Genomic DNA, 18198 nt, shown 5'->3' with positions numbered 1-18198 from the left:
CATCCGTTATCGGACCTAGCGAGCACCTGGGTTCACGGTGGCCCGTGGACGCTCCCTCGTCCCTGGCCATGGGCTTGTGCATTAATGACCCAGAAGGAAAATAACGCAGCTGATTAATAGGACACAAGCATCATATTCATGTGCCTCGCGCACATGAATTTACCGCACGCCAGCGGACAGATCAGTACAGCTAACGCTCCCTGTGGATCTGTATAAAAGGAAGCCGTCCGCGAGGCCAGCGTGGGGGTCCCGGACTGGTGACTCACGCAGGGGGCACAGCATCCGTCAGCATCATGGATGAAGACCTCGTTCCTTGTACTAAACTCTCAGCATCGGCTGGGGCCTCACGACCTCTAGCTACAGGGAGAGAAGGAAGTGGTCGAGACGTCGAGCTGAAAACGTGGGCAAACACCATGAATGATATGAAATCCAGGGACACATATGTCTTATGGAAATAGGAAAACTCAAGACATTGTGTTTTTCAATGGCTCGAGGTGCTGTCTGATCAGTCCCATGGTCCTATGTGCGATTTCCGGTCTACGGGGGAGGACTTCAGGAAACTCACTGCTTCTGGAACCGTTAAGGTAATACAGAAGGTCCGTGGTTTTCTAGGGCAGACGGGGAGGTGACGATGGTTCTACAAAATGTGGACGTTGTGCTGTAGGGCAGCTCTGCTGAGAAGGAGGTGTGGGGGTCGATAACTAACCCATAGAAAATGGATTGTTGCATATGGTATAGACAGGTGTATGCTGCTCTCCCCAGATCTCAGTAAAAGCAGAATTTCCAGGAAAGTCACAAATCTTACTAAACTAACCCTTTAACTTCCATTAAATAGATACCTTTTCACAATTTACCACCTGTGGAAGCCCAGACCCCTTTTCCTTTGTCTCATCCCTCCTGCACCATTGACCAAGTGTTGTTAAATTGTATATAAACCCAAGTCTAGTGGTGTCTTTGGGGTTTTTACTTCTTTACTAGGAAGCCCTGCATACATGTAAAGTGAAAAATAAAATTGGCATGATTTCCCCCTGTAAATCTGGCCATCCTCAGTTTAATTTGCAGCCCTCGGGTTCAGAACACAAAAGTATAGGAGAGGAGTTTTTCTGCCCCTCTGAAAGGCTGCCACATTACCATCTCTAACTTATGTTTCATATCGACCTTCGAATTATTCTTGAAGGAATTACACCGAAAAGTGTTTTATTATTTTGAAAATAAGGATCCATGTTTATGGCTTTGGGTTCTACTTCCTGACGATCCTTACTACAAAAGCAGCGAAGTAAACATTCTGTGTAGAACCGAACCACACGGCCATTTCCCGAATTAGTTCGTTTACCGTCCTGCCATGAGAACCGTTATTTGATTCTGGGTTTCTGCTCCCTCTTAGGTGTTAACGTTCGATCTCTTTATTGTTTTCCCTGCCAAGCGCCTTGGCAGTCCTCGGGGTTTGATTTAGAAAACCTCAGTGGGGGCATCGCGTCCTCCTGTTAATTTGCTCGGATTCCTTCCCGTTTCCACTGTGGATGTTTCTTTGTCCGTACATCCGCCAGGGGAACCTCTCCTGAAATCACTCCTCCTTCTTGGACTTTTTCTGTCCCTCCCAAAAGGAAACATAGTGAGTTTTTTTCTCCATTTAGTATTTCTAACGATCTCTGGTTCTTTCTTCTCCGGGCTACCCTATAAAGCCACAGTCGCAGACCTCATTGTCTACCCTGGAGAAATGGGCTTATGGATGTTTCATGCCCTTTAAGGGCGCGAACTGGGCGATGCTGAGAAGGCAGCGTCCGAGGCTGCCCATGGCCTGAAGCCAAGACAAAACTCGGCATTGATTTCCCTGCACTTAATCACTGCTCGTTTCCTGCCGCCTTCGCCCCTCCTCTGCGGGGAGCGGACGGGAGAAATTTGCCAAAGACAAGTCCCTTGACGATAATTGGAGGGTTATGGCTTGTGTTGCATTGGGGAGGTAATTTAAGCTCTGAACTGCCCTAGATTTTTGTCGTGATCCCTCCCTCCAAACACAACAGCCGTGTTGGGAATTCTTCTGGGCAACCCTCCTTGAGAAGTTCACCCAGTGACCGCCTTTGCTGACCTGCCTGCCTGCACCGGTCCCTTAAGACGGAGGAACCCGGGGTCCCTTTTTGCAACATCGAGGGGGTGGACCCCCCCCGTGGGCAAATCTTGGGGTTTGCACGTGGGCTCTTGTGACAGGACGATGCATGAAGGACACGCTGGGAGGTCAGGTTCCTGGGGAAAACGCTGCTTCCTGGGTAATGGCGAGAGGCAGGGCTGAGTCTCCAAGGGCCGCGACATGCCGGGCACATGCGGGACAGCCAAGGACCCACGCGTCTATCACGCAGTCGATCAGAAAATCTCGCCATCAGCTTCTGTACCACAAGATCCTACGCGTCCTAAGTCACTGGAGAAACTCACAGGTTAAAAGAAAAGGGAGACCCTAGGGCACGCCCGTGAGCGTGGCTGGAATCTGGGACACCGGCGGGCGAGCACGGGAAGAGACAGGAGCTCTCTTTGGCCCCGATGGGAACGCAGAATGACTCGGTCACTTGGAGGACAGCCGGGCTGTTGCTGACGGAACTGAGCACCCCCTCACCGTGGGGTCCCCAAATCACACTCCTTGCCCTCAGCCCAGAGGGGCTGCAGACACAGCCACCCGGAAACCTGCCCACGATGTTTCTAGGAGCGTGGTTGCCGGTGGCCGGAACTTGGAGGCCACCAAGCTGTCCTTCAGCAGGTGGATAGACAACGAGCGGACAAAGACGGGTGCTGGCCAGGGGTCGGGAGAGGGAGGTCTGGACAGGCGGGGCACTGAGGGCTTTTAGGGCCGTGAATCCAGAGGGTATGCATGTCCTTGTACGTTTGCCCGAACCCGTAGAATGTGCATCCGCAGGTAAATTCTGATGCAGCCCGTGGCGGGGATGCTGGTCACGGGGAGGCTGTCGTGTGTGGGGACAGGGAGGGATGCACGGGGAACCTCTGGCCCTGCCTCTTAATGGCCCCGTGAACCTAAAATGGCTGTAACAACATACAGTCTATAAAAAGATGCTACGATCACGTTCCTAGCCCGTCACGAAGCCCCGAGGATCACAGCGTAGACACAAGTCTGGAGACAAGCGTGCGTGTCTGGATACTGACGATGCAACTTAACAACGTAACCACGTGCTTCCCCATAGAAAAACGAGTAAGAAGCCAGGGTCACCTGCAGGCAGGTGGTGTTTGCCCCAGGCTTTCTGAGCGGGGCTGTTGGCGCGGTTTCCGGCCTCCCGCAAACGTCGGCGCAGGGAGAATCGCCCCATCTTTATGCTCGCTGGAGCGCGTGGGGGGCGTCCTGTTCTGTTTCTGCGCGTCGGGTCGCGCGTCTGCACGACACCCGGGCGATGAAGCCCCAGGGAGGTCGTACAAACCACGGAACCCTCCGGTGCACGGGGAGTGGAAAATGGAAGTGAAACCTCAGGATACCCCAGGGACAGACAGCAGGAGGCAGGCAGGGGGCACTCCAGGTGAGGTACCTGGGCAGGTGAGGAACCCAGGCAGATAGGGACCTGGACCCGTAGGGTTCTCGGCAGGTAGGGACCCAGCAGGTGCAGAACCCAGGGAGGTGAGGGACCTCTGCAGGTAGGGACCTGGGCAGGTAGGGACCCAGGGAGGTAGGGACCCAGGGAGGTAGCAACCCAGGCAGGTGAGGGATGCACCAACGTCTCACACGTGTCCCTGGTTTCTTGCACAGCCGCAGCTACTCCCCGCACGGCGCCTACGCCCAAAGCAAGCTGGCCCTTGTCCTGTTCACCTACCACCTCCAGAGGCTTCTGGACGCCCAGGGGAGCCCCGTGACCGCCAACGTGGTCGACCCCGGCGTGGTCAACACCGACCTCTACCGACACGTCTTCTGGGGCACACATCTCATCAAGAAGCTCTTCGGCTGGTGGTTTTTCAAGGTAGGCCTCCCGCGGTTGCTTTGCTGTGCCCGCTTCTGAGGTCCCCTGCCCCACGGCCGGCCGGCCGGCCACCTCAAGGCTATTTCTGTGCCCTTGGGTCAACGCTCAGAAGCGCGAGCGACCCGGCGTCCGGGTCCCTGATGTGGGAAACCCAGCAGCACAGCCTCCCCATGTGTGCATTCAAGCAGTTCTGGTGTTTTTTCCACGAAGGAGAAAACAGATTTTGCAGACAGAGGACAGGGCTCTGCTTTGCGCCTGACCAGAGAGCCCCACGCCGTGCACGTGTTTCTGAATCCAAGTCCGGCTGATTTCCGATGCACAAAAGTCCATGCAAGTTCTGGTGTCCGAAACCGTGCATGCCCCTCCCACATGTCCCGGGGTCCCACGGTGGGACAGCAGAGGCTTTGCTCCAAGACAGGATACTCCCGTTGTGGGGGCAGCACACGAGCAGGAGACTCACGGAGCCAAGGCCAGCCAGTAGCATCCCGGAGGGACACTGAGTGTCCGTGACATGCACCTGTCCACACGCACACGGCGTTAATTCCGCACAAGGTGGAAACAAGCCACCCCACCGGGGTAGGCACATCTAAAAATCTCATGTCCCCCACCCTTTTCTCCTGGTAGTTTTAAATTTCATTCTTGGCTATGTGGTCCCCTTTAAATTTCCGTGTTTTTAAAAAATGATCCGTGAGTGGACAGGAATCCTGGTTATTGGAACAACTCCTCATGCGTTTGCTGCCGTCCTGTTTCCGTGGGTGTTGCTGGCCCAGCCGTGGGGCTTGGGCACATCCTCTCCGGCTTCTGGGGTCTTGTCAAGGGGACGGTGTTCATTTCCTCCCCACGACGGGGTTGCAAACATTAGAGGTAATGAGCTCCAGGGCCGTGGAGGGCAGGGCATGTACCTTCAGTGACGGTCATGGCTGCGAATTGCCCACCTCTGGGCTCTCCATGCACTAGGGTTTCGGGACCAGCCCCAGAACCCAGATTCTGGCACATGCGAGTGATCGTGGGCACTGGGGAGCCAGCGTCTGGCTGCTGCTGAGTGTAATTACCTCCTGTATGACCCCGGGATCCCTTCTCTGCGTCACAGCTCCCCTCTACAGCTCTCCTTAAAATCCAAATCTTGTTTATGCTCATGACTTTTTGAATGAACTCTTTGTTCATGTCCTTTTTCCCACTCTTTCCCCCATGGGGAGCTGCTGGCTCAGGAAAAAACAAAAAGAAATGACAGAAAACGTTCCATATAATTATGGATCATGAACCCCGTAGGTCATGCTGCACATCTCCCCAACCCCAACTTTCTTGTCGCTCGTGGTCCTCGATGGGGCCCTTGAAGCCAAAATCAAGTCAAAGTCACTAAAAACTGGTCGTCCGTTCTCTCGGGAGGTACGGTTAGGTTTCGTCGTGCTGTTGAGCCTTCCCGGGGTTCCGGGCGGTGTTGGCAGGGACCGATGTCCGGAAGCTCACCCTTGTCCGCTGATCCTGGAGGGGAACAGATGCTCCTTTTCTAAATGCCCACATGTTCCTGTCTGTTCTGAAGTCACCCTTGTGCCCCGACAGTGGCTTCGTTTTCTTACCTTCCTTCTCTCTCAGCCCTGATTGTTTTTGCCGGGTCAGCTTCTCGATGCTTTGCAACTGGAAGAAAACGCCGTTGTTGATGGGAGCACATGTGTTTCTTCGCCCCCTCTCTGTCCCTACATTTACTCTGCTGACAGCTTTTTCCAGTAGAAAACAACGGAGAAAAGTAGGATAGGCTAGAGAGCATATGGGAGAGGAGAAGCGGATACAATAAGACACGACTGGATAGTGTCGATATGGCAGAGGAGAAGCGGATACAATAAGACACGATAGGATAGGACAGGACAGGATACGAAGTAATGAGATCCAGTAGCATAGGACGGGATAAGAAAGAATGAGAGAGCAAAATAGCGTAGGCTGGGATAGAACAGATACAATAGAACAAGAACGAGTAACATAGGGTAGGATAGGATAGGATAGGATAGGATAAAAAGAATAAGATAGAATAGCAAAGAACAGAATAGGATAGGATAGAAGACAGAGTACAATAGGGTAGAATAGAGTAAGACAGGATAGAATAGAATGAGAAAGAAGAGAGTAGGACAGGATAGAAAAAATACATGAGGATAGGCTAGAATATGAAAGGATAGAATAGCGTCGACAGAATAAAATAATACAGGATGGGACAGGACAGAATAGGATGGAGTAAGATAAGGTAGAATAAGAAAAAATAGAATAGAATAATGATTAGATGGGATAGGCTAGGCTAGGATAGGACAGAACAGGATAGGGTAAGTAAGATAGAATAAGAAAGAATAGAATAGAATAATGGCGGGATGGGATAGGATAGGATAGCATGGACAGAATAAAATAGTATCACATAGGATAGGATAGGATAGGATACCATAAGATAGGCTAGGACAGAACAGGATAGGGTAGGATAAGATAGCATAAGAAAAAAAAAGATAAGAATGGAATAATGATGGAATAGGATAGGATAAGATAGGATAGGACAGGATGGGGTAGAATAATAAAGAATGGAATAGAATAATGGTGGGATAGGATAGGATAGCATAGGATAGGATAAGATAGGATAGGATAGGATAGCATAGACAGAATAAAATAATATAGGATAGGATAGGATAGGATAGGATCGGATAGGATAGGATACCGTAAGATAGGATAGAACCAAACAGGATAGTGTAGGATAAGATAGAATAAGAAAGAATAGAATAGAATAATGGTGGGATGGGATAAGACAGGATAGGAGGAGAAAATAGAATAAAATAGGACAGAATAGGCCAGAACAGAACAGGATACAATAAGATAAAGTAGAACGGGAAAGGAGAGGATAACCATCAGAACAAAACTTAACCGGCAGGGATTTCTGACTTAATTTGGGTGGGGACCTTGAGATTTCACAGAGTGGTGTTTTTTGTCTGAGAATCATTTGTCTTTCCTTTCACTTGTGTCTTTCTTGATGCCGGCGATTTTGTGACTTGTGATAAAAACGCCTGTTTGGTCTTTGTCCTGTTTCTGTCCTAAAATCCTGGGAATTTCTGGTGAGGACAGCAATAGAGGTTCCTTTTGTTATGTGAACAAGGGGACTTTTGGAAAGCCCCAGAGCCTGGGGCAGGTGGCCAGGGGAGCCAACTGCGTGTTTAGCAGCTTGGAAGTTTCCGCCCCACCTCCTGACCTCCGGAGAGAGGAGGGGCTGGAGGTTGAATCAGTCCCCAGTGATCAATGATTTAATCAATCTCGCTTCTGCAATAAAGCCTCCCTCTTTAGAAAATGGAAAGGACAGGGTTCAAACAGCTTCTGGGTTGGTGAACAGGTGCAGGTTTGAGGAGTGAGGTGCCCCTGGCGAGGCCATAGAAGGAGCACGCCCTTCCCCACACCTGGCCCCATGCACACTTTTTCTGGCTGTTCCTGAATTACAACCGTTTATAATAAACCCCTGATTTAGTGAATGACGCGTTTCCTTGGGCTCTATGAGTCGCTCTAGCAAGTTACTAGAACCCCAGGAGGAGGTCCTAGAAACCTTGATCTGTAGTTGGTGGGTCAGAACCATGGGTGACAACCTGGATTTGTAACTGGCATCTGACCTAGGGGTGTGAATGGTAGTCCTATAGGGCTGAGCCATGGGAGATCTGACACCATGGCCAAGTATGTAAGTCAGAACTGGGTTGGATTATAGGGCACCCTGAGGGTGTCTGGGAATTGCTAGGTGATGTGTGTGTGGTGGGGGGGTCACCCCGCATCTTGGAATTGGTGACCAGAATCCTAATGCTTTTCAGGGCTGTCTTATTATTAATTCTCAGTAAATACCCATATCTTTCCTATTGCATTTATTCCTAATGGTTTTACGAAGTTTTGATGTTTGTTTCTGTGGCAAATCGGTTTTATTAAAAATACTGCAAACTGTGAAGGCAGCAAAAATACACGAAACGCTTACGAGTCGGTGATAAGTGAATGCACACGTTGTCACACCACGCGGATCTGCCCACGCTTTCCCCCAAATGCACCTGCAAACACTAACCCCTAACCCACCCGTAGAATCAACAGTTTTCTTGTTTCTCGTTATAAATGTCTCACGCGTGTGTGTCTCTGAAATTTAAATTTGCATTCTTTGATCCTTAGGTAAGTAGAATAAGATCTGTGATTTGCTTTTTTTATTGTTTAGTGGTTAGTGGCCTGGGGGCCGCTGTGAAAAATGACCACAAACCAAATGACGGAAACCACAGACATTCCTCTTTGCCCAACTGGGGAGACCAGATGTCTGAGATCCAGGCGGGGCAGGGCCATGCTCCCTCCTGAGGTTCTAGGGCAGGGCCCTTCCTGCGCCTTCCAGCTTCTGGGGCTCCAGATGTCCCTGGGCTTGTGGCCGCGTCCCTCCCATCTCTGCCTCCGTCTTCACGTGGCTTCTCCTCTGCATCTGTGTGTCCTCTTCTGTGTCTTACGAGGACACCTGTCATTGCATTCAGGACCACCCTGATCCAGGATGAGCTCATCTCAGATGCTTCCCTTCATCACATCTGCAAAGACCCTGTTTCCAAATAAGGTCACATTCACATGTCCTAGGGGCCAGGACTTCAACTTGTGTTTCGCGGGGAGACCCAATGGAACCCACAACTCTCCATATTAAACGTTTAAAATCAATCCCTGTGAACACGTGAAGTCGATTCCGTCCTGGGGGCATATATTCCACATGGGTGGACAACACGGCTTGGCTCCATCTCTGGATCGGGAGCATTTGGGGTGTTTCCAGTTCTCTGGGGTTTCCAGCAGTGTGCCTTGAAGGATCACTCCTACATCTCCACATCTGCTTCCGTCCCAGTTTCTCTATGGAGCATAGCAAGCTCTAGCATGACAAGGTTCTGGAAGATTAGAAGGTTCTAGAAGGTTCTAGAAGGTTCTCTTGTCTGCGTTTTCTGGAGCATTCCATGGGGCTCTCAAGGACAGTCTTACCAAAACCTGCTCCAAATACTGAGACTGTCTCAGCTCTTACATTTGTCTTGATTCTATCACGGATGTTCTGCTTTTAAGAGATTTTCAGTCTATTTAATTTAATTAACCTAATTTTGAAGCCATATTAATTATTTAACGTACAAATATCATATCCCCTCTTCTCTCTAGGATGTATGTTTCTCTTGAAAATGTTCTTACGTAAGATATAGTCAGTTCGATAATACATGGTGTAGATGACTCATATCTTACTTGCCATTTTGAGGCTGAAACACATAATGTCTCTCTCTTATATTTGTTAGGATTTGCACATTTTACTTTTTTATGTACTGTGCTGCGTATCACTCCCACTTTACTCTTCCTTTGAATGAGGCGTGAATATTTAATCGTACCGAAACAAAACGGTTCGCTACATAGGCAGAGTACGGCCCACGGGCTGGCCATATGGTTTTGTCAATAAAGTTTTATCGGCACACGTGCTCGTTCATTCACGTGTTTTCCCCGGGTTAAAGGCAGAGCCGAGTAGTTATGCCAGACACCAGATGGCCCACCAATGGGAAATATTTCCGGTATGGCCCTTTACAGAAAACGTTTGCTGATTCCGGCCTAGAGAGAAGATTATGTTTTTCTTTGCTTTAAGTCCCTTATTTGGATCTTGTGGATCAGTACGTTTCTTTAGAAAGAACGGCCCCCAGTTTCTAGAGTGATTCTCGCTTTTTCCCCAGTAGACTAGTCCTCTGGTTCTCCAGCCACTTCATTGATGACTTCTCTCTTGGCATTTACCCCAGCGCTGGACATCTCCTTCTGAGCTATCTTTGTCAAGTTGGGATCCTAACGTTTTGAGGATTTGTTAAAAAAAAAAAAAAAAAAAGCCAGTGAGTGAGACAATGGAGAAGCCCATTTCCTCCCATATTTTTCTCTCTTAGGCTTCAGCCTAATGGCATGATCGTGACAAGTCTCTGCATTTGAAGACTGGAAATATTAGCGTTTGCACACTCTGTGCATTTGGGAATTTTCAGAAGGATGGTTCCAATTCAGCTTTCAAATTTTTCTTTAACACATATTGCTTTCTTGGGGACTCGTCCCTCTCCCCAAGTCAGTATTGATGGCTCCATCCCTTCGATAACTGTCTGTTTCTTCACACCTGGGAATTACTGAGGACAGTTACCGAACCTCTTCTCGGGGTCTGCCTTCCACGTCCGCTGGTGGTTCCATCCGAGCACGTCTCATGAAGTCAGCCGTGCCCCGGAGCTCCCTTTAGGGCCTAATTACCTTCCTTCCCTTTCAGTTTGCCTTCCTACAAATGCATGATTTGGTGTCTGCCTCCCCAGGCAGTTTGTAAAGGCAAGAGGTTTGGTGTGTCCACAAATGACCATTCTGTATGCCCGGGCTCTGTCGGGCTCTGTGCTAGCGTCTGTGGAGCTTTTCAGAGGGCGCGAGACCCAGGGAAACCAGTGCTGATGCAGAAGTCCTGCATCTCTCAGGTCTTGGGGCTGTTGCATTGGGATGTCCTCCCTATCTGCCTGCCTTACTGCCTCAGAATACATGAGTCCCATGAAAAACCATGATTCTCGGTGCTAGGTGCATTGGGACCGCTGTGTGGAATTCATCTCAAACGATGCCAGGCCTCTTTGAAATCACTTTCTACACCAGCCTCCAGTTAAAAAGGATCAAACTGACAGTGTCGAATGTGCCCATGTCCCAGGGACCTATAGGACTTAGTGATGGTTGGTTCTCTTTATTATGCGTTTGAATCAACCCAGTCAAGGGGTCATTGATTGCTTTTTGATGGATGTGTCAGGAGGAGTGGGACGTTTAATTAATCAACTCAAGGACACGCGGCCAGCGATGCTTCTCCCCACCTCTGCATCATCAGCTTCTCCCCATCATCCCTCAGCATTCAAGCACGCTGAATTAACAACCTTCAGTTGACCTTCTATCGTGCCGTAGGAACCTACCACCACTACTCGTCCATCCTGGGATGTAGGAGATCCCCGATGATCCAGGGGAGCCCAGTGGCATCACAGGGGTCCTCCTAACAGAGAGGATGGAGGGTTTGAGTCAGAGAAGGAGGGGGACAAGGAGACAGACTCTCACCTAGAGGATCCAGCAGGAATACAGCCCCAGCCCATCCCCCCACGGAGACAAATTTTAGACGTCTGAGCTTATAGAACGTTAAGATGATAAATCTCTGCTGTTTTAAGCCACCGAGTTTGTGATCCTTCTCCCAGAATACCCAAAGGAAACTTACGTCCTCCTTCCCTGGATCTCGGCTGTCAAGACCACCGTCTTGTGTCTTTGCCCAGTGTGTTGGCTTCAGCTCCTGCCCCGTAAAGCAGGTGGGATAACACCCACCTCCCAGGTATATCATGAAGATTACATGAAATCAGGGGGGCTCCCACAGGAGGCTTGGAAGAGGGAGACAGTGCATGATGTTCATTCAGGCCAATGACGTGTCATGCACCCCTCCAGGTGTAGGGTGACCAAGACGGATCACTGAGGCATCGGGGTGGGCATCTCCCACAGATGTACCCAGGGCTCTGGGAACTCGACTCATTACCACCCATTTTGACTTTGAGCATTTTGCACGAGTGAGAAAAGGACAAATAGGGTGGCAGGCATCTGCCCTAGTGTTGGGGGCAGGAGGAGAAGCCTTTGCTGGGGATGGAGCCTTTGAAGGTGGACTGAAGGCTAAGCCAGGGTCCATGAGCAATGCTGGAACTATACGTGATGCAGAAAGTAGTTCAAGATGGTGGGTGGTCCAACAGGCACCACCTCTTTCGTGCCCTCCAGCTGAACCCAAGACTGGGAAATCATCTGAGCTGCCCATGTCTCAATTGTCCCAAGAGCAGCTGTTCCCAGCCCTGCTGTGGGTGTCCAAAGAGAGAAGCTCATCGTGTGTTAGAAGCTATGGCCACCTTAGGCTGTTAGGGCTGCGTGCCCATTGATAAATGTCAGTGAGAAGGTAATAGGATCAGACCCATCCAGCCTACAGAGCATCCGATGGACTGCAGGACATGGGGGCACCTGGGGTGTGTTTGTTATAGCCCACTCCAGTGGTGGAGAGGGAGAGAAATCATCCCAAACACTAGTCCAGAGATGAAATGAAGACATCTTGACTGGTTGACTCTGGGATGTGAATAAACGAAGACTCAAGGATAATTCTGGGGTTTCTCAGTCAGGAAAATGAGGGTAATGGTGGTGCCTATCCAAGACATGGGGTGATGGGAAATGCCCAGGAGGGGATTGGGGGATGCTTGACCGTGAGGTGGGTCAAGTAGGGTGTCTACTTCCAGACGCCAACTGGGCTGCCATGAATGTGCCTGTGGCTCAGAGGAGAGCGAGGTCAGGTTTTCACGTCGAAGATGAAGACAGGGAAGGAGATGAGAAAGGAAGCCATAGGCATGGGGAATGGACCTATAGGGAGGCAGATTAAGGACCAAGATGGAGAGGGTTGGGGTCTCTGGGAGAACCGAGATCTGGCCACCCCTTCCTTCTCCTTCCCATCCTGCGCGATGCCCCTCGCTTTGGTAATTTGTTAATTCTGGATAATAATATCTCATAAGATTGTTGTGAAAATTGCTCCCATAATATATGTGAGCGCATTTCCGATACTGTAAAGCCCTGTGTAATTAGGTAATTATAAGGCATTCATGTTTCCCTCCAACCCGACATTGCTCGCGGCTCTATTTAGCATGCTTTAAATTCCATCCTCTTTCTACCAACTGAGCTGCTGCTGCTGCTAGTTTTTTTTTTTTGTTTTTTTTTTTTTCCACCCTCTTGTGCCCAAACGTCCACCCACAGCCCCTGCCTGTCGTCAACTCCGCGGTGGTAGGGATGATTTTCAAAATTGCCTTTCTTGGCCCCGAGAGCCCACAAAACATTGGGGAGCATTTAATAAACATCTGTTGTGATGAATCCAATTGAAACTGAGTTCATCGCTGCCAGGTCCCAGCCACGGCTTCATGCAGAGCCGACCTTTAACTGTAAACACACGGAGCCCTCTTTCCTGGTCTCCCAGGGGGCGTCTGGTTCTTTGGTGAATCTCCTGCCTCTGATAAAAGCAACACGTCCACTCTTGGGTTTGCTTTCACTGTTTACCAGTCTTTAAGGATGATCTTTTTTTCATTGTTTTGTTTTTGACAAGCTGTAGATAAAATGGGATATGTTATGTATGCAGGGGAACCATTGTTTAGAGGACCTTCTTATCTATGCAGAAGCCGAGTAATTTCTGTGCACTCGGCACCCAAGAAACACGCTTCATCCTCCTGGCAATGAGCTTGAATACAGCTCTTCTCAACTCCCAACGACACAGGGGCAGATACCAAATTTTGCTGGGGAGTTTGATATATCTGCAGATTTTCCATTTGATGGAGATCATCTGGCCTTGGTTTTCCTTGAGGCCAGAGAGAGAGAACAGAGCCAATTTGGGTCTTTCTGCATATCAGCCTTCATTAGGTACTTTCCAGTTTGCCGCCATGATGCTTTCATTATAGACCTGAATTCCCAGACATTTTAAACACAGCTGAGTACCTGGATCCCAGGTACTTTCCTAGAGGAGACAATCCCTGCAGACGAATGAAACAAAGCAAAACAAAAAGGAACAGTGAATAAGTTGTGGAATTCCATGCTCAGCTTACAAAATTCCAGGAGAGGAGCGTGGTCATAGCAACCAGCACAAAATGTCCATTTTCTTGTTGAGGAGCGGTGTTGAGTTTCATCAGCTATGTTCCTATTGATAGTCCTTGGCAAATTAAGCCAGAGGTTCTGCCTCATTGACCTGTTCCGGTTGGCGATCATTAGCGTGTTGGAGTTTCATGAGCCCGGAGCTCTCAGCAGGTCGTGGGCTGTGCTGAGCTTCTCTAGGACATGAAGTTCCATCACCAAATGACCCAAACAGTGATCCCGGGGGAAAAAGAAAGGATTAATAATTCTCTTTGCTGGGAGTGAATAACCCCAAGCTTGAGGTTATTAGTCATGAGATATCATCTATGGGTTCACCATGAAAGGACAGACTGGAGAGGTCGTAGGAGAGGAAGCCTTTGATCTTGCCTTGTTGACAACATGGCGCCCCTACATGAAACCCCGAGGTAGCAAGGGAGCACCACAGTGAAAACGATCTTTGAGAGCACAGGGCTTTGTGCTGGTCCTGTTCACAGTCATGTCACGTGGTTTTCCTTGTCGGTGTGTATGTGTGGCGACTCCCTGGGGACATCCAGCCGATGAGCTGGTGCCCGGCCACTGGTAGATCGTTGCACCTTGAGCCACAGATGCAAGACATCTATAACAAGAACACAAAGCAAATAGAAACAAAGCAAAAGTGAGCCGAGAGAGAAGGAATAGAAAAAGCTAGTGCATGGTGCACGTGTTTCTCGTGTTCCCTCTGAAGGTGACTTCACCTCTACTGTGACCGGGGTGTGCAGGATTCCAGCCCAGAGAGAGTCAGGAAAAGACAAGCACTTGTTGCTTCTTTGTGGTTTTTTTTCCCATAACCTAGAACACAGCATCATTCAAATATAGATCTTGGTGTTGGGACACGTATTCCTCAGCTCGGGCGGCGTTAACAGAGTCCCACAGACTGGGGAGGTTTGGAAACAGGTACTTGTTACTCATAGGTCGGAGGCTGCCTGTGTCCTCACGTGATGGAGAGAGGGAAAGCTCTGGGGTCTCCTCCTCTTCGTATAAGGACACCAGTCCCATGGTCGAGGCTCCCACCGTCAAGACCTCATGTGACCCTAATCACCTGCCAAAGTCTCCACCTGCTAATACCATCCCATTGAGGGTTAGGGCTTCCACATATGACCTGGGGAGGGGCAGGACAGTCACATTCAGGCCATCACAAGACATATGTATTCACTGGAGACATTTAAGAAGCATCTCCTGCCTGTTGGGGTCCTTGCTGGTCTTTGGTCTACCTTGAGGAATCCGAGCATGTTCCTCCCATGACTCTGAGAGCAGGAGACGAGTAGAGTCGTAAGCACCTGTCCTGTGGGAGAGGTGTGCACACACGGCTCCTTCCTGGGATGGGCACACGGCTGTGGAGCCCGCTGTCACTGCTGCCCTCCATAGGCTAATGTTCCCGGTTGGAGAGGAGGAATCATCTGGACACTGGATGAGTCAGCCCGGGCTATCGAGACAATGTACCACAGATGGGGTGGCTTCAACCACAGACATTCATTGTCTCTCAGACCCGGAGGCCGGGTGTCTGTGATCCAGACGGGGCCAAGGCTGGTTCCTCCTGAGGCTTCTCTCCTTGGCGTGTAGACCTCGTGTTCTCCCTGTGTCCCCGCATGGTCGTCCCTCTGTGCGTGTCTGTGTCCTCATCTCTTCTCATAAGGACCCAAGCCCTTTTGGATCAGGGTCCCCACTCACAACCTCATTTGACCTTAATCCCATCCTTAAAGACCTCCACTTCCAAATAAAGCCCCATTCTGAAGTCCTGGGGGGTGAGGACTTCAACATACGCATTTGCGGGGACACGGTCCAGCTCGTTTCAGGCATTCTGGTTGATGTTCAGCAGATGTCTGCTGCCCAGACAGAGGCAGGAGCTGTGCCCCGTGAACGTTCTCCCTCTGGTGGCTGTCTCCCTGCGTGAGACATGTCCTGTTGTAAGAGCTCACTGGGACTCAGAAGTCTCCCCAAATCCCCTCTCTGCCTGCATTTCTGGCCTCATTTCTTGGAGAAGTCAGCACGTGCTATGGGTGAGGATGTTGACTGGGGGGCTGGTGGCCCTGTTCGAATCCTACCTCCTCTGCCCACCCGCTGTGTGCCGTGGCGGAAAGACTGGTCTTCTCTGAGCCTCGGGTCCTCCTCTGTAAAATTTGGGTGTTAGTGCTTGGTACAGTGACCAGCATACAGTATGGTCACCCCGGTCATGGTTACTGTCGATCATTTGCAGTTGGGTGTCTACTGGCCAGAGCTTTTCACTCGTACGGTGTCCTGCGTTTCTCCCTGACGATTGTGTGGGAAAACTTTTTCTGCAATTGTCGTTTTCCAGGAGAGGAAATAGGCTTAGGAGGGAGGATGATTCAGCGATGATCTTGCCGTTCACAGGCGGTGACATTGAAATTTAAACCCGGGTCCTGAGAAACTTGGGTGTCTCCTCCCACTCCAGACGACGCAGATAAATCCCCAAAGGTCGAAGTTGTGTGTGTGCAAATGTGTGCGACGGTGTGCGTGCACGTGGGTGAGTGTGAGCACGTGGACTTGACCGTGTGTCCGTGAGCGTGTTCATACACACACGTGCATCTCAACACTTATCATGACCCGCTCCCTTTTACACAGGCAGGACCAATCATTGCTCTGATGGGTCATGATTAGGATGCGATATGAACGTAATGAGAAAGAAATGAATAAAACCATCTATTGCGTGAGCTGTCACAACATTTAGGAATTAAAGAATACAAATGAAATCTCATTTCCGTCTTCATTATAAGCCCAAGGCTTTGAAATGTTCTACAAACGACCCGCGGTTGCGTTTCCAAGCCCAGCATCTATCATGTCTTTAAGCCCGTGATAGTTGGGTAAGTGGATGTGATTAATTCTCCACGAGACGCATTGCAGCCGGGAAACAGCTCCTTTTTCCGGCCCCCTTGGATGTCCGCAGAGCTGGGTGCTCAGGGCCAGCGTGGGGGACTGTGAGGACGTCTACGTGTCAACGTGGGTGCGGGCACGTCAGTGCGTGTGTCTGCCCATAAGCTCATGTGTGCATGGCGCCACGCAGCTGAAAATCCAGGTATCCCTTCTGACTTCCCGAAGCTTCTCTGCTAATAGCCAGCTATGGCCCAGAAGCCTTATCGATGCCATAAACTGCAGATTGACCCGTATTTTGTACGTTGCATGAGTTATACACCGGAATCTCGCAGTAGAGGAAGCGAGGGAGAGAAAACGTGGTTAAGAAAATCCTAAGGAAGAGAAAATGCGTTTACGGGACTGTGGTACACATATCAAAAAAATCTGTGCAGTTCAATCATGGGTTGGTCAGGGGTCAGTGGTGTAGACTTACAGAGTCTCGAAAGAAGCTCTGGCGGGGGACGCCTGGGTGGCTCAGTGGGTTAAAGCCTCTGCCTTCGGCTCAGGTCATGATCTCAGGGTCCTGGGATCGAGCCCCACATTGGGCTCCCTGCTCAGCAGGGAACCTGCTTCCCTCTCTCTCTGCCTGCCTCTCTGCCTACTTGTGATCTCTGTCTGTCAAATAAATAAGTAAAATCTTAAAAAAAAAAAAGAATCTCTGGCGGATTGAGCCAATTTCCACAAATTGATTAAACAAGACAAGCTCCTGAAAAGGTCTTTATCTAGACAGTAAGAACCAAGGGGGAACCTGTTGGCTTCCAGATCTGGAATTGTAGCCCCGGACGGAGGTGCTTTGGTTCCTGCCGTTTCCAATCTCTTGAGCTCCTCCTGGCTCGCTGGCACCCACTGACCGTGCCAACCCTGGACCACACCAACCCACTGACCACACCGACTCCCACCCCAGAATGCAGGGTGTGTCCTGTTCCCACGTGGCCGCCGTCCACCGATCGCCAAACCTCACGTGTCCTCTGCATTTTAAGCTTCTACTTGGACTTTGCTTTCCCCGTGAGCAGTGACCATAGCCCAGGAAGGCTTCCATCCCCGCGGGAAGCTCACCGGAAGAGCCTTTCTCCAAGGTGGTCACGTTTTACCCTCTTGGCACCTAGTGTTGCTTAAACACAGAGGCTCAGCGTTCATCCGCTTTGACCGGTGTATATGCACTCTGGGTTCACCAGGAGGTGCAAAACTGGACTGTCCACGTCACGGATTTTAATACGCATTTTTGCCTGTGGAAATGGATTAACCCATCAGCTCGGCGAGGTTGTACACGGGGCTTTCCGCTTGAGTATCCCAACCCAGGCAATGAGCGTGCTGTGTCTTACCCAACCGCATCTGTGGGGGTCCTGAGAATCCCATGCACTCTGCTCTGAAGGCTAACGTGTCCTGGCCTCCTTCCTTCTCCTCACAGACCCCAGATGAAGGAGCCTGGACATCCGTCTACGCAGCAGTCACCCCAGACCTGGAAGGAATTGGCGGCCGCTACCTTTACAACGAGAAAGAGACCAAGTCTCTCGCGGTCACATATGACCTGGATCTTCAAAGAGAACTGTGGGCCAGGAGTTGCCAGATGACCGGCATCACTGACGTGACCCAGGACACCTTCTCGGGGTAGCTGCCCCGTCGGGGAGGACCTTGCCTTCAGTCCAGCGAACACAGGTCTGTGACAGACCCCCATGTCTGCATTCTTCATAGCTGC

At 50.3% G+C, this 18198-nt stretch overlaps 1 protein-coding gene across 1 annotated transcript in view; it reads left to right on the top strand.

Moving 5' to 3' along the window:
* Positions 1–18165, top strand: part of LOC123935269 (dehydrogenase/reductase SDR family member on chromosome X-like) — a 116250-nt gene extending 98085 nt beyond the window's left edge. The window contains exons 6-7 of the mRNA XM_045995946.1: positions 3740–3947; positions 17911–18165. Of these exons, the coding sequence (XP_045851902.1) occupies positions 3740–3947; positions 17911–18114 (412 nt within the window). The 3' untranslated portion in view covers positions 18115–18165. The remainder of the gene's footprint in view (positions 1–3739; positions 3948–17910) is intronic.
* Positions 18166–18198: the final 33 nt, after the last annotated feature.

Source organism: Meles meles, chromosome X (genome assembly GCF_922984935.1).
Source record: "Meles meles chromosome X, mMelMel3.1 paternal haplotype, whole genome shotgun sequence".
Lineage (NCBI taxonomy): Eukaryota > Metazoa > Chordata > Mammalia > Carnivora > Mustelidae > Meles > Meles meles.
The sequence above is the reverse complement of the archived record's forward strand: the minus strand, read 5'-3'. Positions and strand labels throughout refer to the sequence as shown.